The sequence below is a fragment of the Festucalex cinctus genome, chromosome 12 (assembly GCF_051991245.1).
Source record: "Festucalex cinctus isolate MCC-2025b chromosome 12, RoL_Fcin_1.0, whole genome shotgun sequence".
Taxonomy (NCBI): Eukaryota; Metazoa; Chordata; class Actinopteri; order Syngnathiformes; family Syngnathidae; genus Festucalex; species Festucalex cinctus.
Window position 1 is genome coordinate 20753936 of NC_135422.1, and position 22890 is coordinate 20776825.

At 45.9% G+C, this 22890-nt stretch overlaps 2 protein-coding genes across 11 annotated transcripts in view; both read left to right on the forward strand.

Moving 5' to 3' along the window:
* Nucleotides 1-6290, forward strand: part of syne2b (spectrin repeat containing, nuclear envelope 2b) — a 60997-nt gene extending 54707 nt beyond the window's left edge. For 5 of the 9 annotated variants that reach the window (XM_077539267.1, XM_077539273.1, XM_077539274.1 and 2 more), the window contains 13 exons: nucleotides 186-342; nucleotides 445-597; nucleotides 752-892; nucleotides 984-1160; nucleotides 1269-1406; nucleotides 1512-1697; nucleotides 1780-1893; nucleotides 1963-2115; nucleotides 2203-2313; nucleotides 2385-2465; nucleotides 2852-2915; nucleotides 3590-3649; nucleotides 3999-6290. In XM_077539267.1, coding sequence (XP_077395393.1) covers nucleotides 186-342; nucleotides 445-597; nucleotides 752-892; nucleotides 984-1160; nucleotides 1269-1406; nucleotides 1512-1697; nucleotides 1780-1893; nucleotides 1963-2115; nucleotides 2203-2313; nucleotides 2385-2465; nucleotides 2852-2915; nucleotides 3590-3649; nucleotides 3999-4324 — 1861 coding nt within the window. In that variant the 3' untranslated portion in view covers nucleotides 4325-6290. Of the gene's footprint in view, nucleotides 1-185; nucleotides 343-444; nucleotides 598-751; nucleotides 893-983; nucleotides 1161-1268; nucleotides 1407-1511; nucleotides 1698-1779; nucleotides 1894-1962; nucleotides 2116-2202; nucleotides 2314-2384; nucleotides 2466-2851; nucleotides 2972-3589; nucleotides 3650-3998 lie in introns of all 9 variants that reach the window. The other 4 variants (XM_077539268.1, XM_077539271.1, XM_077539272.1 and 1 more) reach the window with 4 other exon arrangements.
* Nucleotides 6291-7805: 1515 nt separating this feature from the next.
* Nucleotides 7806-22890, forward strand: part of LOC144031821 (nesprin-2-like) — a 42682-nt gene continuing 27597 nt past the window's right edge. Inside the window, exons 1-8 of one of the 2 annotated variants that reach the window (XM_077539276.1) lie at nucleotides 7806-7914; nucleotides 8223-8399; nucleotides 10506-10670; nucleotides 10757-10834; nucleotides 11680-11873; nucleotides 12474-12615; nucleotides 18265-18507; nucleotides 18571-18723. In XM_077539276.1, coding sequence (XP_077395402.1) covers nucleotides 10611-10670; nucleotides 10757-10834; nucleotides 11680-11873; nucleotides 12474-12615; nucleotides 18265-18507; nucleotides 18571-18723 — 870 coding nt within the window. In that variant the 5' untranslated portion in view covers nucleotides 7806-7914; nucleotides 8223-8399; nucleotides 10506-10610. Of the gene's footprint in view, nucleotides 7915-8222; nucleotides 8400-10505; nucleotides 10671-10756; nucleotides 10835-11679; nucleotides 11874-12473; nucleotides 12616-13761; nucleotides 14739-18264; nucleotides 18508-18570; nucleotides 18724-22890 lie in introns of those variants that run through there. The other variant, XM_077539277.1, reaches the window with a different exon arrangement.

Below are 22890 nucleotides of genomic sequence, written 5' to 3' on the forward strand. Positions count from 1 at the left end.
ATCGAAGCCAAGAGAAACGCGAGCAATTTTGGAATAAATTGGTACAAATTCCTGTAATGGAAGCTCTAGGTCAGTTCTTCGGATGGTGTTGAGGCCAACAAATAAGGTTTTATTGGCCACCACTAAGAATCAAGGAAACTTCTGGAAAAGATGAATTTGCATATTTGCTGTGTGTGGCTCCTTAGCGTTAAGCAGAGGAGCCGGGAAGGTTTGGAGCGGATTAAGCTGGAGCTGCAGGAGAAACAGACACTGCAGGAGGAGCTGCATGTGGTTTGGGTTTGGTTGACGGCAGCTGACAGCGCTTTGTCAGAGATGGATCCAAGCAGCACGGCAGAACTGAAGGTACCAAGGCTGTCTAACTCCACTGCTAGTAAGCGGCGGGATTTGTTTTGAGAGTGGAGCATCCTGACAGGACTTGCGTCGGTCCACCTATGTGCGTTTCAGGAGCTCCATAGCCAGCTGTGCGCCCACAGAGTCCAGTTCCATCGCATTCGGGACAGGCTGAAGGCTAAGGATTCAGAATCCGGCGCCGTCCCAGCTGAGATTGACGGACAGCTGCAGGATATCCAAAAGACTTTGGAGCAAGTCAAGCTTAAGGTAAAACAAGTTTGCCAGTCAAGTCAACCAGGTGCGGCTCATTCACAAAAGTTGATTGGGAGCAACTGGTTGAGGTATGAATTGCAGAAGTTCTCCTTTTACTCTCAAAGTGAAATGTAGAAATGAGTTGACTGCATTGGATTTGTTCTTTCAGGTTGAAGAGGCAATGGAGAAAAGCGGACCTGTGCAGAGAATCGGAGCAAAGCTGCTGGAGACGCAAGCTGGCCTGATATCCGTGCAGGAGATGCTGGAAGACCGAAGCCCCAACGTGGCAGAAGCCAAACTGGCTCAAAAGGTGAATGGGGCACACTCGCAATTCGTCGCACACGTTCTGCTCCAAATGTCAAGACGGATGGTTTGAACTTGAGGTGTGCTTGCGTAAGCAGCTGGTGTGGGACGAGCTACAGAAGTGGCACTCACGTGTGGTGGCGCTGCAAGCTGAGGTGCAGGGCTTGGAGAGTCCACGGGAGGCGCTGTCCCTCACTGGGCGATTGGCCGAGGTGCAGCAGCTTGATGCCCAATTGGCCGAGCGGGCCGAGCACAGGACCACCCTCATCAGCAAGGTGGACAAACATGTTTTTTGCTTTCCATATTTGCTGTGATCAAACTTGCAAGCTGCTTCTGGGCGAGTTTGTGTCGGATGCTGAGTGTTGCCTCGCGCTTGTGCGCAGACGCAAGTTTGGCTGGAGGAGCATCGAGAAATGATCCACAGCTCCAAGACTTGGATGTCGGAGACGAAATTGTGGATGCTCACTCCCCACAAGTACATCACGTCCAAATGTTTGCATGAGCAGGCCCAAGCTCTGCAGGTCAGCAGCGGAAACCAAATCTGCCCCAAATCTTGGTTTTCGGTTGGAGGGGGAGGATGATGATGATGATGAAATCCACATCCTGGTGAATGACTCTCGTCACAGGTGGTGTTGAACGACTCTGTGCGGATCCGAAGCACCTTGGAGAGTTTCATTACAGTGGTGGAGCAAATGTCTCAAGTGGTGGAGGTCTCGGTTCTCAGGGATCAGCTGGCGGAAGCCGACCAGCAACTGGCAGGCGTTCAGGACAGCTTTGCAACCCCTTTACTTGATCTGGAGCACGCCTCTGTCGTGAGTCTCTTCTTCATTCAACACTCGGTAGCTCGGTATCTGTCTCGCTGATGTCCACTCGCATCGTTGGCTGGCTCCCCAGGAGGTGAGCTCTATGGAGACCAAAGTCAAGAAGATGGAGAAGAGTGTTGCCGAGATCAAGAGCATCTTGTGTTCTCTGGAGACGTTGCCCAGCCCCAAGGAGAAATATCTGAAGGTGATGTGTGGCTTTTGTCCTCGCTGAAACCAATACATGTGCCAAAACAAGCTCTTGGACCGCACACAGATGGCTGAGGAGAAGATCCAGTCCATGAGGAGCCGCATTGCCGACATGCAGAAAGCCAGACTGGACCTTCGACTTCCGGAGAATGCAGAGGAGACCTTGACTGTTTTTAAGGCCATCAATCAGCTCCAAGCCTTGCTGCTGGACCTGGAGAAGGTTAGTCCATCGACGGGCCGATGGATGGCTGGCGGGCTGGCTCGGTGAGCCGCGACAAAGTTGCTGTTTGTCTTGCTGTCGCTGTAGAAGGTTCCGGCTCTGTTCATCCAACAGCTGCCACCTCAGCGAGCTCAAGTGGCTCAAGGCAGTCGCCCGCAGGGGACATCCCCAGCAGAACTCGAGCTGTCCAGCTCAGAGGTGAGTCGGCGGCGTCTTGTCATTCTCGTTGCGGGTCCAAACCGACTGGCCATGGTCATGTCGCCCATTAGGAGGAGGACCCTGATGAGCCGGTCCACTTCAGGGTTGCCCCAGACCAGGATGAAGGCTCTGGGATAGCCGACAGCATGCTGGTGAGAGAACTCGTCGGCCATCCTTGCTGCAGCTTTTCACGAACGCAATCGAAAACGTCAGAAGAAGAAATTCATTTGAAGCCTTTGTTTTGGTTTGAAGCCTTCAACGGCCTCAAGAAAGAGAAAGCTCTCAGGCAGGAGTTGCGTGGCCGTTGTTTTGACTAGGCAAGAAAAGAATGTGGACCTTGTATGTGCTTGTGGCACATATTTGTGCCATTTTGCAAATCTTGTCAATTATTTGTGATTTTTTTGCGTTCGAGTAGTGTGACTTCCTAAATCCTTCCTGCACAAGAAAAGTGGCTTGGCCGAGCTTGTTTGCATTTGACTCAAGGTGACATGAGCGCAAATGACGCAACATTGTCCTTGCGTGCGTCTTGTTTCCGCAGCGCGAGCGTGACGAGGCGGCGGCCGGCAGCGAAAGGGGAGGGCTGCTGCACGGACTGAAGGCAGGTGCAGGAAGTGCTTTGTGGTGGCTCTGGGGTACTTTGATTGGTTCTCCTTCAGAGGTAACCAAATAAGCTGCAGATAACCGCACCTGCTTCTCATCCTCCTCCTCGGCTTTTTCCCCACACGTGTATTCATGAATGGTCCCTCGCCTTGTTAGGCAATCATCTTTTTGGGTTATTTCATTCCTTGGTATGCTTATCATGTTTGTGTCATGTTTTTATTTTATTTTTATTTTTTGATGAGCCTTTGCCACGTGAGACATCTGTTTCAAGAGATGAAAAGCACATGTCGACATTCCAACTTTCATCCCATATCATCGTCATCATACTGATGACGTTTTTGCCTTTTTCTTTTCCCAATACAACTTTTGGCGACCCATCACGATATTCAAAACAATGAAATGAAAGAAGTGTCAATGATGGATACATAATGAATGCAACAAAGACATTTGACTTCATTTGACTTTGTCGACTGAGCCGGTGAGCAAAAATGACAGAAACAAATTCTAATTTGTGACACTTTTCTCATTGATCAACTGTTTGGAAGCTTCTTTTTGGTATGGATGGATGGATGGATGGATGGATGGATGGATTCATTCATTCATTCATTCATTCATTCATTCCCGTGACTATTTTGCCTTCCTTCCATTGATTGCTTTGTCTTGATGTTGTTGTCAGAGTCAGGAAGTCAGCGAGCCAGAAGGTCGCCAAGCATCACAGGGCCAAGAAAGTCAACAGGTAACGCCAAATAATCATAATCATCAAAATACATTTCATTTAAAGGCACCTGTCAAGACACAGTACAGTACAACAATACAACGTACAGTACAAATACGAAAGAATATGCCCAAATCAGCAAACCAGATTTCAAAACTCCAGCATTGAAAAGTTTGGATCCCCACAACTTGGCATTTTTCCAACTCAGGTGGTTTTGGGCAAGCACTTGGGGAAACTTTGGCGCGTATGCCGGAGTTTCCCTTTGGTGCTTTTGTGTGTGTAGCAGGCCTGACGCAGGGCTTTCCAACATTTTTGCGTCTGCACACCTGACTGTTTGCTTGCTTGCTTGTTTGTTTGTTTGTTTGTTTAGGGTTCCGGTGGCCCCGACCTGAGTTCCTCCGAGGATTTGCCATCCGGCCCGGAGTCCGCCGGAGGTCCGAACGTCCCCGGTCGCATGGTAAACACCTCCACCTCCACCCTCTCCAAACCTGCGGCCACTTCCCGGCAGAGATGTTTGCTCTGTTAGATGTGGGAAGCCTTCCAGTCTTGTCGGCGCTACGCCAGCCAGCTACCTTTATAAGCTGCCTTAGGATTGCAAAGTCTTTCCCCATTCTTCTAGAACATCCCGTAGATCAAAGTTCGCGGCTGAGCTCTGAGCCCAAGCCAGACGCGGCATCATCAATCAAGGCTTTCTAGACCCAAGACCGCTTGCAATTGATTGGAGAAAAGCAAAGCTGACACATGACTGTTTGACATGGAAACCACCTCAACAGTCCTGAAAGACGCAACTCGACGTTGGTTGGCCTTCATTCCATTAGGTGCAGTTGTGTAAATGTCAGTGGCATCCGATTGGGAATCCTGATCGAACCGGCCCGGCGCCATCTCAGCCGCGGTTGAGCGAAAGTCATCCCTGTCACGTTGCGCCGTCCCGTCTGCCATCATTTGGATGGCACTCATGGCAGGCAATAGCTTAGATTCTATTCACAAAGTCCCACGTCAACAAATTCATTAGATTGCAAGTCACAAATATTTTGGATTCTATTCACATGCTTAAAGGAACACAAGACTTATGAAAACCTAAGCAGCTATTCTGTGAAATGGATCGTTTCAACTCTTCCCTGAAAAAATTGCCAATTTAGCACTTTGGATGAATATTTTTACGTTAAGTACTGTATCGGCATTTTGGATAGTTACATGATCACCGTGACGTATCGCGTGTGTAAAATGCACATTGAATGACATGGCTGCCAATGGCAGCATTGAACTCACGAGGAATGATGGCGTCCCACGGCGGACAGCAAAGAAGCACTTCTTCAAAAGAAGTACAGTCACAGAGGACACAAAAAGCCGGATAGAACTGGTAGATTCGGCCGCCGCTGAGTCATTTGGACATTAAATTTCCGGGTGACTTTTCACTCTGCTACATGTCGTGTGCTAAGCACGTTTTAGCCCACATTATGAGCGGCCACCCCCAACCGCCCCACCCCCAAATGGAATGACATGAAACCGGACGTGTTGAGGACTTTACTCTGAATGGAATTGGCGCAATATTTGGTATCCAAGACGTCTTTTTCTTCACATTATGTCAGCAAATTCCCAAATAAGCGAAGATGGCTTCCGGTTACGCACAGCATACGTCGTCACGATCACGTGACCAGGTACATGGCGTCCCACACCGTACGATCAAATTTGGACACTTAATCGGTTTAAACTAAAATTCAAATATATATTTACTTTTATTCTTTGTACAAAATGCCTAATCCAGTACTGGAAAGTGATTAATAAGGCTTGTGTTGCTTTAAGCATTGCCTCGTTTATATTGCATTAACGGGGTGGGGGGCGAGCTCTTGCCTAAACATAATGCACCTTGTGCCAACGATAGCCCCAATATTTTGGATTAGATTGACCACGTAACCTCATACAAAAATGCAAGTATCTTGGCACATGCGAGTTGCAATATTTTGGATATCTGTCATGAATTTTCATGGTGTCATACATGATGGGGGTGATGACGTCATACGGCATTTTGAAACATCCAAATCGGAAAAGAAAAGAATCAACCATACAAAGCAAGCGAAAAGTAAAATGGTGTTTGGCTGCCCCAGGGTCTAACGCTTGCTTTGAACTTGGAACAGCCGCTAGCAGATGATGTCAGCAGTTTTTGAGGATTTCCAAGCCTCAATTAGGAGAAGAGGGTCACGTGGCGCGGGAGCCGCATGTGACAATGGCGACTTCGACTGCTTCAAAAAGGCGCTGCTAAATCTGCCTCCGCCTGCCGGAACGAAGGCAAATGAACGTTGAGCGGCATGTGGCTAACAAACTGAGTCTTGATAATATATTTCCACGATGACACTGTTTGCTCATTAGCAATGTGCTGACCCTGGTGCGCTTTGTTTGCTTGTGTTTGCCGTGTGAGCCGGCGTCCCGCATGGACCGGTTTTCTTGCAAACGCTCACTAATCGACATCCTGTTTGCTAATTATGCAAACGAGGAATCAAAGTGGTCCGAGGCGAGGCGTGGCCGGTCGGTCCGAGCGTTGGATTATCACCGGCGGTCAGCATGAAGTCTTAACACGGTCTTGCATGGATGATGTGTCCTCCCCTTAATTGCTCTCTTTTTCTTCTTTGCTTTCTTTGCAAGTATCAATAAATCCTTCATCAAATCTCTTGCTGTCGTTGTGTCTTTACTCACCACGGGACCAATAACCAATAATAACACTCACAGGTTTGCTTTTGCCCTTTTCAACATATTGACAAGCTATCAAGTGACGTTACCGCTATGTCGATACTTGCCTGGACACCTGCAATGCTTTCAGTTCCAATGATCTGACAAAATGCATTCTCATTTGTATGCGTAAAATGGCTGACAGTCCTTCCATACGGTATGAAGACTTGTGTCACATTCAGACCACCAGGGGGTGCTAGTAAGAGCCGTAGAGAGTTGAGCCAACTCGGTTTCAGAGCTACTATGCTGTGATTGGTCAACTGCTGGTCACATGACATAACGGACGCCACGTTAACCCTGCTGCTGGGATTTGGGCGTGTTTTGCAGCAGGTGTTTCTACCTTCATGTTCCAATCATGCCTGGTTGATCACAACCACCAGGCGGCGCTATTTTGATGCATCGGAGGCCCATAGAAGGAGGAAAGTATGGCAAGTGACAGTCAAATGAGGATCGGAAAGCAAATAACACTACATTGCTGTGCAATGTAAAGTCCAATAACACCACTTGAAGTAGGTGGGACTGCAACATTATATCTAGAGTTATCATTGAAAATAAAATGACTGATTTTAACTCCTGATAAAACAGGACCCATAATGTGGAAATGAGTTATTGCGGATTTTGTGTTGAAAATAAAAGTTCTAAATATTATACAAGCACAATTTAGGACCATGAAAAATTGGCATTAAGTATCTTGCTCTGCGATTGGCTGGCAACCAGTTTTTAGGTGTACCCTGCCTACTGCCCGAAGCCAGCTGGGATAGGCTCCAGCACCCCTGCGACGCTTGTGAGGAGCAAGCGGTTAAGAAAATGGATGGATGGATGGAAGTATCTTGCTTGTCCTATTAGGAGCCAAAGACAGGCGATAAAGCAGATCTCTGATTCTCTCCACCATACCTGACTCATGATCAAGATCGTTATCAGGCGTCTGCAAAGTTTGCGTTTGCAGACCAGCTGAACAATCGATTCAGCTGCGTTGAAGGAGGGAGACATGGAAAACAGACTAGATAGGGGCTCTCGTGGACCCGACTTGGGCACCACTGCTTATCAGCTTGTCAAATACATGAGGTGAAAACATAAAACAATGAAAAGAAAGTGCACACCGAGTTTGTGAAAGGAAGTCATTTTGTGTGCATGCTCATGTACGACACGCTTGAGCGCACGCCCCCTCCTGTGACCCAGGGTAACAACATGGCGTCTGTGTTTCCAGTTCTCGTATATACGGCAGACAGCAGAAGTCAGCTCTATTGACGAGCATTACAAATGCTTTGAGGGGGAGTATAGGAGTAATTAAATCAGCTTTAAAAAAAATAATAAAATAAAATAAAATTTAGCCACCTAAAAATAGCCAAACCCAATACATACTTGGCAACTTGCCGGGGTGAAGCAAGAGGTGAGTGAGGCCTGTCATCTCCTCAAGAGGGCGACATTTTGCTTCAGGAAGGGAAGAGAAAGCCGTCTTGCCAGCTACTCACCTCATCAAGTACAGGCAACACACAGGACGTCAGTGATTTCATCTCAAATTGGAATGCATTGAGCTAGCACCTTAAGATTTCTTTGGAAATGTAAGTACAAATACAATTTATTATTGTTTAATTTCAGCTAAGAAGCCACAAGTATATTCATCAGTGGCAAATAAATCATCCATCAAATCCAAACGTAGCTCATTTATGAAGTGCTGGGATCACACCGCCCAGGTGAACCGGCTCTCACAGTCGTTTGATGACCGATTAATTGCCGACTATTTGTTCAATAAGTAACAGAGAAAAGGCATGAAAACAAGTGACGGCTTCAAAATTAGTGATGACAGCAAACGTCAAGCAGCTCAAGAGAAGGAAGTTGTGATTGTGATGATTGAAATGACCACATGCAGGACCAGGACGAGGGCCAGGACGAGGGCCAGGACGAGGGCCAGGATGATGCGTTGAAGCACTGCGAGCGTCTGGCGTGCAGCCTGAGCGATCTGGTGGCGGCGGTTCGAGAACGTTTAGAGAGGCCGCCTCAGCTGAGCTCTCAGGCCGACCTCCGCCGGCAACTCCACGCCCACACGGTCAGTTGGCTGCGCGCTTTACTTGTCTTCTTGATTCCTGCAACATTTTTTTTTTTTTAGCATATGCCAACGCTGCTCGCTTGATTTGCTTCTTGATGCAAAATCAAGTCAAATTGGGAACAAAAAGTTACATGAAAAGTAGGGACGTAACGGTATCCAAATATCACGATACGATATTATCACGATATGAAGCTCACGATATACCATAATTATCACGATATTGTGGGGAGATTGGCGATACAAAAAAAAGGTCACAATATTGTTAAAAAAAGAGCTCATCCTAAAAAAAAAAAAATCACATTATTGTGCTGTATTGTATATAACAGCAATGCATATAAACCACCTACAATCTCTAATAACACCTATTGAGCTGCTTGCGTGTTAATGCACGCACACATTTAGTTCCTCCACATATTGACTCGGTTAACAGGCATATCACGTTCTCCTTCATCTGACAATTAGTATAGATTTTAAACATAGAAGGCCAAAACATCCCTAATGAAAATCTAATTGCACAAAAAAAAAACAAAAAAAAACTATCCATCAGAGGGTGCTAGAACTGCACAAATGGAAATCAACCAGACTTTTTTTTTTTTTTTTTTTTTACACATGTGCTGCTTTTAAATATTGTGACCATGACGACGATGATATTGTGGCAGTTTTAATATCATATATCACGATATTGCGCTTATCATTACATCCCTAATGAAAAGGAGAGCCGCTCCGTTCTCCCTCTGTAAAGCAAAGCAAAAGTATCATCCAACCAAATCGCTGTCAGTGAGTTGGAAGCGCCACGCAAGGTTATGAAGGCAATGGCACCGAACCAATCAGGCCAAGAAAGTGCCGCTTCCGAGCCAACCTTTCAAGTTGTTGTTGCGTGTGTGTTTGCTCATGTCCGAGCGGACGCATCTGCGCTATTCCACCTGATGGTCAGGTAAGGTCAAGCTTGTGAGTGCGCAGCTGCAAGTCTTCTTTCCAAGCCCAATGACAGATTTCTTGCCTCCGTTGACAAAAGGTTTGAACGGGGTCACTTGAGGTACCACAGTATTTGATTGGCCGTTGCTATTATTGAAGTGTACTGTGTTGTTGTTGTTTTTTTTTTTTTGGTTGTCGTGTGGGTTTGACGCCAGCATCCCCGCGTGGAGTCACGAGGGCCTCGCAAAGAACCGACTTGACTTGGTTTGCATCAACTATTCGTAATTCACAATTGCGACTGAAAAGAGATGATACTTACGTTTGACAGCCATTTTTGTCCTGATGGGCTTTGCTTTCATTTCCTCGTTGATGCTTGTGACAGCGTGACGCAGACCTCGGACAAGGAGGAAATTCATCAGGATTTACTTAGCAATGACGTGCATGCAGTGGCAACGTAATATGGCCGCCAGTGGCTTCACTTCTCCTGACGGCGAGTAATGCTGCATTCGAGGATGGTCGGAAGTCGGATATATCCAAGTTGTTTTTTCCCAGTTCCAACCTGAAAGCGTTCAAGGCAAAAGTAAACAACCAAAATGGCGGATAGTGATAAATTGTTTTTTATTTTGGTTCTTAAAACTCATTTTTGACCTCCTGCAAAATTACCTTCTCGTATTTTGCTTAATTTATTGTTATCTTATTTCATAAGCATTTCATACAGTTCAGTAGTTGACCGTATAATTTCATGCAGGTAGATAGCAACATACTGTTCACTTATGTTGTGTTATGTCAAGTTATGTTGAATATTTATGAATGAAGAAAGCCGTCTAGTTTTATACTCAAGTAAATTGGGTCTCACTATTCACGGTCTGTTTACGTAATGGTCGACATTGTAGAGTGACGTCACTTGTCGTCCATCGGTGAAGTCGAGATTTTTTTTCTGACTTCACAAGTGGAATTTCCGAGTTTAAGGGGGCGTTCCCGTACACACTTCCTGGTTTGAACGTGGTAAAGTCCCACTTCCAAGCATCCTCCAATGCAGCATAAGCCACATGGCTCGTCCACTGGTCTCTCAGTCCCTGTTGTGAAGGCCTTGCCGATTGCATTACCGTGGCAACCAACAGCCGCTGAAATCCGATTGGCATTCAGCCAAGAACAACAAAGCAAAGTGCAAAAAGTGGTTTGTCTCTCCAGAAGTTCTTCCACTTCCTGCACCAACGTCTGCTCGCCCTGCACTTCCTGAGCCAGCGAGTTCCCCGGAGCGCCCTCCACAGTCGGCTGAACGTCCTGCAGGACGAGATGCGCTCTCTGCAGGAGCGGGCGCTGCACCGAGGCGTCCACATGGAACAAGTCTTGCGGGTGAGGTTTGCCTTCTGCACTGTGCCGCCGGTCCAAGCCCAGCTGAAATCGTCCGCTGTCACTTGCGCGACTTGCTGTCTTGCCAGAGATGGAGCGAGTGGGAGGAGGACGCCGGCCGCTGCCGGGCGCTGCTGACCAGCGTGGAGACATCGCTGCCCGCGCAGGTGATTTTCACGCCACACCCTTTCCTCTCGCAATTGGCGACTCTACGTTCACTTTTGTTTGCAAGAAAGGCGGAAGCCATTTCATTTGCTTACGTGCTTGGACAGGATGTAAGGAGACTCTTATTTGATTGTCAACTACTTTTGTGTCTTACGTGGGTTGGCACCGATCGACAGGCGGATCGGTGCAGCGTCCGCAGTGATGTGGACTCTGTATCGGTCCGTTGTGGTGAAGAAGGAGCTGAGCCAAAAGGCGAAGCTCTCTATTTGCCGGCCGATCTATGTTCCTACCCTCACCTATGGTCATGAGCTGTGGGTCGTGACCCAAACAACAAGATCCCGGATACAAGCGGCCGAAATGAGTTTTCCTCCGCAGGGTGTCTGGGCTCTAGAGATAGAGTGAGAAGCTCCAACCGGGAGGGGCTCAGAGTCGAGCCACTGCTCCTCCGCATTGGCCAGCTGAGGTGGCTCGGGCATCTGGTTCGGATGCCTCCTGGACGCCTCCCTGGAGAGGTTTTCCAGGCATGTGCCACTGGCAGGAGGCCCCGGGGACGACCCAGGACACGCTGGAGAGACTATGTCTCTCAGCTGTCCTGGGAATGCCTGGGGATCCCTCCGGATGAGCTGGTTGAAGTGGCTGGGGAGAGGGAAGTCTTGGCTTCCCTCCTAAAGCTGCTGCCCCCGCAACCCAATCCCGGATAAGCGGTAGTAAATGGATGGATGGATGGACGTGGGTTGGCCACATTTGGCACTTCAAGATGAAATAAAAGGAAAAGCAGATGATGCTAGCATGCTAACCTGTTTTTGGTCCATTGCGCTTTAACTTGCCACCTGACCGCTCCTCGCAGGACGCGTCCGGCCATCTAGATGCAAACGCGGTGCAGCTGGGCTGGATGCTGGAGGCGGGACTTTGGCTGCAGGGGGCCGGCTGCATCCAAGTGGGCGTGGCCTGCAGGGAACTGGAGGCTCGCTGGACAAATGCGAAGAGAAAGTGCCAGCGACGAAACGCAGATGCGGACAGGAGGCGAAAACTCGCCCACAGGTGACAAGCAAGCCGCCGTCCCATTTTTCCGTTGCTCGCGTATTCCAAAATGTTGCTCTCAAATGGTTTTGTTGCATCATGTTCGCATTGCGTCTCTTTAGTGGCCCATTGCGAGCAGAGTCGACAAGGTTCCAGTTGCATCCAGTTGCAGACGGGGGCGGGCGGGGCCAGAAATGTTCCAGTGGGGTGTACACACGCACGTGGCCATTTGCATGCTTGGCGCAGCCATTAGCTGACATTCCATCCAACTCCTTCCATTTTTTTTCACCAATAATTCAAAAGAAGCGACTGCGCCGGGAGATGACGTCGTTGTATGAGTTTGCTTTTGGAATTCCAAATCAAGCGTAGCGTTTCTTTTTTGTTTTCCATCTAAAATTGCATTTATATTCGCCTCTTGAATTCATTCCAAACAGATTTGCCTTTGGTCGTCCACCCACACATTTCCGAATTTATTGTCCAACGTTGCTTTGTGACGACAAACGTGCGTGTGACGTAATATCCGGTCAAAATGTGCCACGCCGGACACTCCGTCCATAGACCGGCGCCAAAAGAAGGAAACGCAAACGAGGAATTGATCAAGGGTTGCCATTTTGTGTCCAGCTTTTCGTGCGACTCTGCTGCGCTCACGCAGTGGATGGGCGGGGCCAGACAGCTGATTGGCAACTGGAATCTTCTGCTGGACTCGCCCACCGCCCACGCTACGGACGGCCAGCGCAGGCGGGAAGAATTCCGCCGCTTTGTGGTGAGTCCCGACACGCTCGCATCACCAAGCAAGGTCCATCGCTGCATACATCTTTTGTTTGTTTGTTTGTTTGTTTGTTTGTTTTTCGTCCTTTTTAAGGTTTGCCTTCTTCGGCCCGCTGCACACAAAGACAACGCACGTCATTGGCTAACAAACGCAGCACTCGTCAATATCTTCCTGCTTTGAATTTGGCCCAATTCTGCCAACCTAATGGGAATCTCCAAACAGCATTACGGATGCAACAATATTGACGATATTGCAATATTAAAAATGACACGATATCATCATCGTCATGTTTGTGATATTAAAAGCAGCTGATCTCCGTCCTAAAACAAAATTATTTTCTGACTGCTTCTGCTTCTACACAGTATTATGAACTACATCGACCATGGTGCTTTGTGCCGCCGCTGAGCCAATATGAACACACAGTGCGCGCTGTTTGAGAGATTTCAAGATGGTGGAGAGTAGCAAACCTTCTGAGATGGCTTTAGAACAGGGGTGGTCAATGTCGGTCCTCGAGGGCTGCGGTCCTACAGGTTTTGGATGTTTCCCTTCTCCAACACAGCTGACATATGATCAGCTCATCAGCAATCTCGGCACAAGCCTGAAAACGATCCCGTTGGTTGGAATCAGCTTGTGTTGGAAGAGGGAAACCCCCAAAACCTGCAGGACTGAGGCCCTCGAGGACCAGCCGAAGAAAAGCCTTTAGAAGAAAAGCCGGCAATTGAGATTACAAATGCTCCGCCAACTTTTGAATCTGACGTGTGGAAGCACTTTGCTTTCTCCGTTTCTACAAACGACAAAGGGATACAAGTCACGGAGCAACGGCTCACAGCTTGCAAGTAGTGGCACGTTTAAATACAGAACACGTCGGGGAATACAAGCAACATGTGAAGCCATTTGGCAGTTCATCAGGCCCAAAGGCTTTTAAATTGCTGTTGAGTTGACTGACTGAAAAAAAGATCCCATTTCCTGGTTGTGTTCAAGTGATTGTGTTAGGGGTGGAACACTTGACTAAAGCCGCGCTTGGAATCCTGTCTCGCTTTTGCTGTCATGATCGCTTCAAATGTCGTCATGACAACATCAAATCTGATGAATAAATCTTCAAATCCCGTCAAACGTGCTTAAAAAAACCAAGATGGCGGCATGTGTATTGTCTGCTCAGTGTCTCTCTGGATTTGAGATGTTTTAATGGATTTTATTGCATCTGAATTTGTTTTAATAAGTTGAAGTTGATTATTTATTTTTTTATAGATAATCCCTTTGGATGTTTTAAGTGAACTGTGGACTTTTTAATTTTAAGTTTAAAAAATACTGCTATTATCTGAGTCTGGCTAACAGGCTTGGGCCTGCTGCATCACCTGGGGCCGAGCTAACTCGCTTGAGCCTTTAACATCCCCCTAGAGACTGGGTTTGGAGGCCCACATTCCTCCTGGAGCTGAGCAAACTAGCTTGAGCTTGCAACATCCCTCTTGAGACTTGGCTTGGAGGCCAACGTCCCTCCCGGAGTTGAGCTAACTAGCTTGGGCCTGCAACATCCCTCTTGAGGCTGGGCTTGGAGGCCCACATCTCTCCTGGAGCTAAGCTAATTAGCTTGAGCCTGCAACATCCCCCTGGAGACTGGGCTCGGAGGCCCATGCCCCTCCTTGAGCTGAGCTAACTAGCCTGAGCCTGCAACATCCCCCTGGAGACTGGGCTCGGAGGCCCATGCCCCTCCTTGAGCTGAGCTAACTAGCCTGAGCCTGCAACATCCCCCTGGAGACTGGGCCCGGAGGCCCACGCTCCTCCTTGAGCTGAGCTAGCTGGCTTGAGCCCGCAACATCCCCCTGGAGACTGGGCTTGGAGGCCCACGCCCCTCCTGGAGCTGAGCTGATCAGCTTGGGCTTGCAACATCCCCCTGGAGACTGGGCCCGGAGGCCCACGCCCCTCCTTGAGCTGAGCTAGCTGGCTTGAGCCCGCAACATCCCCCTGGAGTCTAGGCTTGGAGGCCCACGCCCCTCCTGGAGCTGAGCTAACTAGCCTGAGCCTGCAATATTTCTTTGCAGTGAAGGACAATGGCGTTTTTTATTATTTTAATATGTTTGTTGGCAACTTGGGACATGAGACTCAACAATATTCCCTGGGTGAGTACCCATCACAATGTGTTGTGTTTTCGGGACAATTATTATGGTGGCACTGACTCTAATGTTGCTTATGAGCAACCTCAGATTCATTTGGTCTGGGTCTTAAACTGCTGGACTGAGGTACCCAAGGAATTACTTAAACTCCGAAATGGTCTCGCTTTATATGACCTCACGCTTTCGCTTTGTGAAAAGAATTGTTCTACTTCAACATACAAAAACTTTGTGTCAAAATGTAATGTGAAACAAAGATTGATGATTGTTCTACTTTTACTACTATCTGGAAATGTGCAACCAAACCCTGGACCTGATCTGCAATGTATCCAGACTCCTTCTGATTTTAATTCAGTGTCTGGCCTTAAAATTGTTCATCTTAACGTGCGTAGTTTACTACCTAAAATGGATACAGTCAAAATCTGGATTAGATCAACAGATGCAGACATTGCGATCATCTCTGAAACGTGGCTGACAAGACGCATCACAGATGATGACATCAACATAAATGACTACAATGTCTATCGTACTGACAGGCCTAAAAAAGGTGGTGGTGTAGCCATCTATGTTAAATCAAGATTTGATGTTTTCATTGTCTTGTCTAAGTCAATTCCTAAGCAGATGGAGTTTCTGGCCTTGAATTTGGTAATAGCCAAATCCCTTTCTATAACTGTTGTTGGTTGTTATAGACCTCCATCTGCCACCAAGGAGACATTATCATCTTTAAAATATCTTTTATCTAAATTAAACTACAATGAGCTTTTAATGGCAGGGGACATGAATTGGGATTGGTTAAACACTTCTTCTGAAGAATTTAAATCTTTCTGTGACTCTGTTAATATAAGCCAGTTGATCAATCATCCAACTCGGCCAAACATTAAAAGTCCTGAGAAGTCTACCTTGATTGATTTAATTCTTACAAACGCTCCACATAAATTTTCATCTGTGGGTGTTTTTTGTAATGACCTGAGTGATCATTGTGTTGTTGCAGCGTGCAGGGATACAAAAATCCCCAAATCTAAACCACGTATTATTTTTAAGCGGAACTTAAAGAATTTTAATGAACAAGCCTATCATCATGATTTGTCCTTTGTTAATTGGGAACATATAAATCTGTTGCCAGATGTCGAGTTAGCTTGGACATTTTTTAAAGAAAATTTTGAAAAAATTGTAAATAAACATGCCCCCATAAGGAAATTTAGAGTAAAGGGGCGAGAAAACCCCTGGTTCTCTCCAGAGTTGTCTGATGTCATTCATCAGCGTAATGTGGCATGGGCCAAAGCCAGGAAAAGTAATTCTGTTCGTGATTGGTCTATTTTTAAACAACTGAGAAATAAATGTACTTCTTTTATTAAAAAGGCTAAGTCTGAATACTACTTAGCTGTTACCTCTGAGAGCCTCAATAATCCACAAACATTTTGGAAAGTGATCAAGGGTTTTTCTGTGAACAAAGGCCCTCAAGTTCTTCCTACTTTTGTTTTGAAGGATTCAATTCCAGTTTATGACAGAACTGAGATCTTAAACTGCTTTAATAAGCATTTTGTGTCATCTGGTTCTTTGTTTGACTCCACAGGAGCTGCCTCTTTGCCTCACTGCACAAATTCTCAAATGTTTTCTGGAGAACATTTTAGATTTGTACCTTTTACTGTACAGCAAGTTCATAAGGCTCTCAAAATTCTGAATCACCGAAAACCTCCAGGACCAGATTTGATAGAGCCTTACTTTTTGAAAATGGCTGCTGATTTTATTGCAATGCCTCTTACAGTACTTTTTAATCGATCAATTGAAAACAAAGTAATCCCTGCAGTATGGAAGTCAGCTTTTGTGGTTCCTCTCTTAAAAGGAGGTGACCCAGCTGTTTTAACAAACTACAGACCAATATCAAACTTGTGTGTCTTATCTAAAATTTTTGAATCTCTTGTGTGTGATCAACTTAAAGAGTTTCTCTACTCAAATAAACTGCTCTCAAATTTGCAATCAGGCTTTCGGAAAAAGCACAGCACAATGACTGCTGCTACAAAAGTGGTTAATGATATACTTGTTGCTCTTGATAAAAAGCAATACTGTGCTGCACTTTTTATTGATCTGTCAAAGGCATTTGACACTGTGGACCACACAGTTTTAAAGCAAAGGCTCATCAATCTTGGTCTGTCAGATGATGTAGTCTCGTGGTTCACAAATTATTTGAGTGACAGGACCCAATGTATTAAACATGATGGTTTATGTTCTGAATTCTTGAGTGTTCACAAAGGGGTGCCGCAGGGCTCTGTGCTCGGACCCCTCCTGTTCATTATGTACATTAATGATCTGGGACAAAGCGTGTTGGACGCCAATATGCATTTTTATGCTGATGACACAATAATTTACTCCTTTGGCTCATGCTCAGCTGCTGCTGTTGCTTCGTTGCAGAAAGCTTTTAATGTTGTGCAGCACACACTTCTGCAACTAAAACTAGTCCTTAATGCGGACAAAACTAAACTGATGTTGTTTTCAAATTCCAGGAAAAGCCCACAATTTCCCCCCAAAGTGTCCACTCTGGAGGGAAATGAAATAGAGGTGGTTCATACATATAAGTATCTTGGTATTTTGCTTGACGACACTTTGACTTTTAAACCCCATGTTGAGAACCTCGTGAAGAAACTCAAACTAAAATTGGGTTTCTTATTTCGGAATAAATGTTGTTTTTCTTTTGAGGTCAAAAAGCGTCTTGTCACTGCAACCTTTTTATCTGTTTTAGATTATGGGGATGTGTTGTATATGAATGCTTCAGCTCAGTGTCTGAGTAAGATTGACTCTGTATATCATGCTGCTTTGAGGTTTGTTACAAATTGTAGAGCCTTGACCCATCACTGTGAACTGTACTCTCGAGTGGGATGGCCTCCTTTGTCCACCAGGAGGTTGACTCACTGGTACATTTTTATTTACAAGGCTATGCTTGGACTGCTGCCCTCTTATATTTGTAATTTAATCACATTGAAAAGTGTTGATTCTTATGCTTTGCGTTCCAATGATCTTTTGTTGCTCTCTGTTCCATTTGCCCGCACTGAGCTGGGGAAAAAGGCTTTTGTTTTCTCTGCCCCTTCTGCATGGAACATGTTGCAAAAGGACTGGAAACTAACGGAACTTGTTTCATTGAACGATTTTAGATCCAGATTAAGAGCACTTGAGACGGCCTCATTGATTTGTAACTGTTTTATATAATTTTTATGTGATTGTAAGTGAAACTTTTATTTGTAACTGTAATGAAAACTGTTTTGCTGCCTCTTGGCCAGGACTCCCTTGAAAAAGAGGTTCTTAATCTCAACGGGACTATCCTGGTTAAATAAAGGTTAAATAAAAAAAAATAAAAAAGAGGTTGACATTTTTTGTCCCCTGTAAACTTTGAAAATCCTCACGTGCGTACCAGGCCAAAGAGATGGCAAGATACTCTGCTTTGGCCGCTCGCCTCGGAATAAGCGGAAGAAAATCAAATTAAACTTTTCCGGATGACTGCAGACATGAAGATGTTTGATGAAGCCATTTGATCAATGTGCAGGCTCTGATCAAGGATCTGGAGGAGCAAAGTGGATTGAGAGCCGCCGCCGTCAGCGCCGCCTCCCGGCTGCTCGAGCCGGGAGGTGATGACCAAGACTCCGGAGAAGACCCCGAGGATGGACTGCAGCTGCACCAAAGCCCGTCCAGGGATCCCGTTGGCACGAGTGAACGTGTGGGACGCTTGGAGCGTGACTGGTCGTCTCTGTTGGCCGCCGTCGCCGCCGTCCAACGCGCTCTGCACGAGGTGAGTGTCTGACGCAAAACGTCACTGACGTCCTGACCCTCCTCAATGGCTCCTCCCGGCCAGTGGTGGACGGAGACGTTGAGCCAGCGGGGGGCGCTGCAGGAGCTGCACATCTGGCTGGCTCAATTGGAGTCCGGACTGGAAGAGCGCCAAAGTGGTGTGGACCGAAAGTCATGCACCAGCGCCGAACTCCGACTGCTCCTCAAGTACTACAAGGTAAATGGATGCGAGTGGTCGCGCGCTTAGCAGTCAGTATCTTGGTCTTGGCTTGCGAGACCAGTACCTCAGTAGTGTCGCGCGCCTGGGATAGTCTCCAGCTTCCCCGCGACGGCAATGGGACCAAAATATAGACGTGAAAGTGAGTGGCGGGGGGCGCTCGTGACCCGAAATGGAGTAAAGACGTGCTTCTCTGAGCTCCTGCAGACTTTTTCTCATTTCACTTAAAAAATGACATTTTTCCTGCCCTTTTGAAACGAAAATTTGTGTATTGCAACTTTGAACCTTCGAGGACTCGCTAACGTCGCTCATTTCTGCGCATGGCGGATAAACTACAAAAATTTAAGTTCGACGGCGCTGGTGAGAAGCCCAAAAGGCCGACAACGAGGCAACAGGCTACTGAATCGGACAACTCCAAGACCAAACTGTCACCTCGGGACATGGGCGACGACGTTAAAGCTCAGATTCTGGCGACCTTGAGAGGCGACATCACCCAAATCATAAGGGAGGAACTTAAGAACGCCTTGGCGAACGACTTCGCCGCTCTCAGAGCTGAGCTCCAGGCGGCGCGGGCCGAGATTGCTAACAGTGCTGTTGCGGTGAATGCTAGATTTAATAGCATTGAAACCGACGTCCAGGAAGTGAAGGATGATATGTCTGCATGGTCTGATGATGTAACCGAATTGAAAGCCACGGTAAAAGGGCTCCAGAACGACGTAAAATCACTTCGGGAGAAGTGTGAAGATCTGGAAGGAAGGATGAGGCGTGGAAACATTCGCATTGTGGGCATCGATGAATATCCGAACTCCAGTAGTCCAAAGGAGGTGTCTAAAATCATTAAACACGTTCTACAGCTGGACAGGGATGTCAAAGTTGATCGCTCGCACCGTACACTTGCACCCAAGAAGCCAGGTGACGACAGGCCCCGAGTGATTGTGGCCAAGATGCATTACGATGGGGATGCTGCGGACATCTTGAGAAGAGCCAGGGAGAAAGCCCCGCTGACGTACAACGGAAAAAGGATCAGCTTTTTCCCGGACTACACCACGGGAGTTGCGAAAGCCCAAGCCGCATTCACAGATGCACGGAAAGCTTTGCGGGGGCGTCGTGATGTGCGTTTCGGATTGTTCTATCCAGCAAGGTTCCGTATCACCTTCAAGAATGAAAGCCTGGAGTTTCAAGACCCCGCCAAGCCCATGGCTTACATCCAGTCTACTATCCTTTCCGTGCCTGAGGGGTAACCTTAAGGTACTGTGTGCTCGAAAATGTCGCCAGTCTCTGCTGATAGGAACGGTGACATATTATATTGTTGCTTGCACAATTTGGTTTATCATTTACATAAGGTACTGGCAATTTTTTTTCCCTTACCTGGAATTGTTAATTGTTAATAATGTATCATTTGTACTTTTGTTTAGTAGACTAAAATTGAATACTTGTCGGGGTTTTTTTTTTCTCTTATTCCATATGTGATCTGCAGGAGCCAGAGCTCCAATGTTGTTTTGGTTGGTTAATTCACAGTTTGGTTTTTGCTCCTCTCTTTTGGAGTGGATAGAGCACATCGTGTCAGACGGTGTTTTTTGCTGCTTAAATACAGTGGCTAGGGACGTTATCCCACACTTTTGCGTTTCATATGTTAGTTTTTTTGTTATTAGTGTTGTTTTCTTTTGCATTCTGATCTTCCTGTTCCCCGGAGTTCTAGTTACATTTAGGAGAACAATAGAGCTATTATTTTTTTACATGTTATGGTGTTACTTCTATAAAGGTAAAAGTTTTTTATTTTGATCAAACATTCCTGCGCACAGCTATGTCATTACATATGTGGTCACTACTATGCCTCTCTTCACTCGCCTCTCCCCCAATACGATCCTCAAATTGCCTTATTTGTACAACAACTAACTGTTTTATGTCATGAGCCCTCTGACAATTATAAGTTATAATGTGAGAGGGTTGAATAGCCCGATCAAAAAAAAGAAAATATTATCACAGCTTAAACACCTCAAATGCCAAATTGCCTTATTGCAAGAAACACATTTATCAGATGATGAGCACCAGAAACTGAGGAAATCCTGGGCTGATAAGGTGTATTATTCATCTCACTGCTCTGGGAAAAGAAGAGGGGTGGCAATATTAATACACAGACAAATTAATTTTGCTGAAACATTAGTACATCGAGATGAAGAAGGCAGGTTTATACTGGTCAATGGGCTCCTAGATGGCATTGCAGTTTCTATTGTTAATGTCTATGCCCCAAATGAGGATCAACCAGGCTTTGTGAAGTTATTATTTAATAGGTTTGCGGAGTATAGCTCTTGTCATGTTTTGGTTTTGTGGGGGGTGGGATTTTGTCTTCTTTTGGTGTTTTTGGTTGTTTGTCATGTGTTCCTTGTCTCTTCCCTTGTCCCGTTATGTCAAACCACGTCCACCTGAGTGTGTCTTCCCTTCCCAGTGTATCCACCAATCAGCTTCCCTTGCCACTTGTGTCTTGCCCAGCTGTGTCTAGTCATTGTCAATTAGCCTGTGTGTATTTAGTCACCTGTTTTCCGTTCGGTTATTGTGGAGTCATTGTGCCTGTTCATGTTCATGTCCCTGTTTTCCATGCCATGCCTTGTGTTTGTTTTTGATCTTGTTAATTTTTTCCATAGTCCCTTGTTTACATTTTTTGTTAATTAAATTCCTTTTTTTTTTTACTTGCATCCCTGCCTTGCCCTGTTTTTGTTGCCCCCTGCATTTGGGTCCTGCCTCCAACACCGCCACATCGTGACAGATCTGGCCTTTTACTCATGGGTGGAGATTTCAACTGCATAATGTCTCAACAAGATAGACAGTCTGCATCTCAAACCGCATTACCAAAAATGGGAAAAATTCTCAAATATTTGTCTGCAGAGGCGGGTATTGTAGACGTATGGAGATCCAAATTCCCGAAAGGGAGAGACTTTACATTTTATTCTAACAGACATGCAACCTATATGAGAATTGACTATTTTTTTTACTCCTAAAGCTGAACTGCATAGGGTTGAAGACATAAATATCATGCCCATCACAATTTCAGACCACGCTCCAGTCATTCTCCAGTGGGATCTGGGCTTGACACCAACCCCAAAGCAATGGAGATTAAATGCATCTCTCCTTAACGACAGAGAATTTGTCGATTTTATGAAAACTGAGTTTAAGAACTATTTGGATACAAACAATACTCCAGGCATATCTCCTATTGTATTGTGGGATTGTGCTAAAGCGTATTTAACACATTCACTGCCAGCCCAGCAAAAATGCATCATTTGACGTCTTTTTCCGTCAATGGCAGTGAATGAGTTAAGAGGGAGTATCATTTCTTACGCTACAGCAAGAAAGCGACGCGAGCTTGCTAAGCAGTTGGAATTAGAGGATAAAATCCGTGAACTGGAGCATAAACACAAACAAGGGACGTTACCTAACCTAGCAGATCTTAGTAAAGCTCGTGAGAAACTTCAAGGGCTATTATCAGAAAAAATAGAGGGGAATTTACGATTTGCTAAGCACCAGTATTATGAATATGGAAATAGAGCGAGCAGACTTTTGGCTTTTAAATTACGAAAACAACAATCCTCTAATATTGTGCATAAAATAAAAGTGGGAAGCAAATTTGTAGTCAAGCCCAAAGAGATAGCTGAAGCCTTCGCAAATTTTTATAAACTCCTTTACCAAGATACCGATACCTGTACTGATGATTCTGAAATAGCACAATTTCTACAGAGTATTAATCTAACCGCGCTGCCTGAATCTGCTTCTACAGGCCTGGATGAACCAATTAGTGATTGGGAAATTAAACAGATTATCTCATTGTTTAAAAATAACAAATGCCCCGGACCAGACGGAATAATAAATGAGTTCTACAAGTGTTTTCAGGAAGAAGTAACTCCCCTCCTCTTAAATGCCTACCATTACTCATTACAAACCAAAACAATGGCTTCATCCTGGTCAGAAGCAACAATAGTAGTATTACATAAGGATGGCAAAGATCCTACTAATTGTGGCTCGTACAGGCCTTTATCTATGTTAAATGGGGATGTACGTATTTTGACAGCTATACTGGCGCAACGTCTAAACAAAATAATAACGAATATCATTCATCCAGACCAAACTGGCTTTATCACTGGGAGACACTATGGAAACAACTTAAGGCGCTTA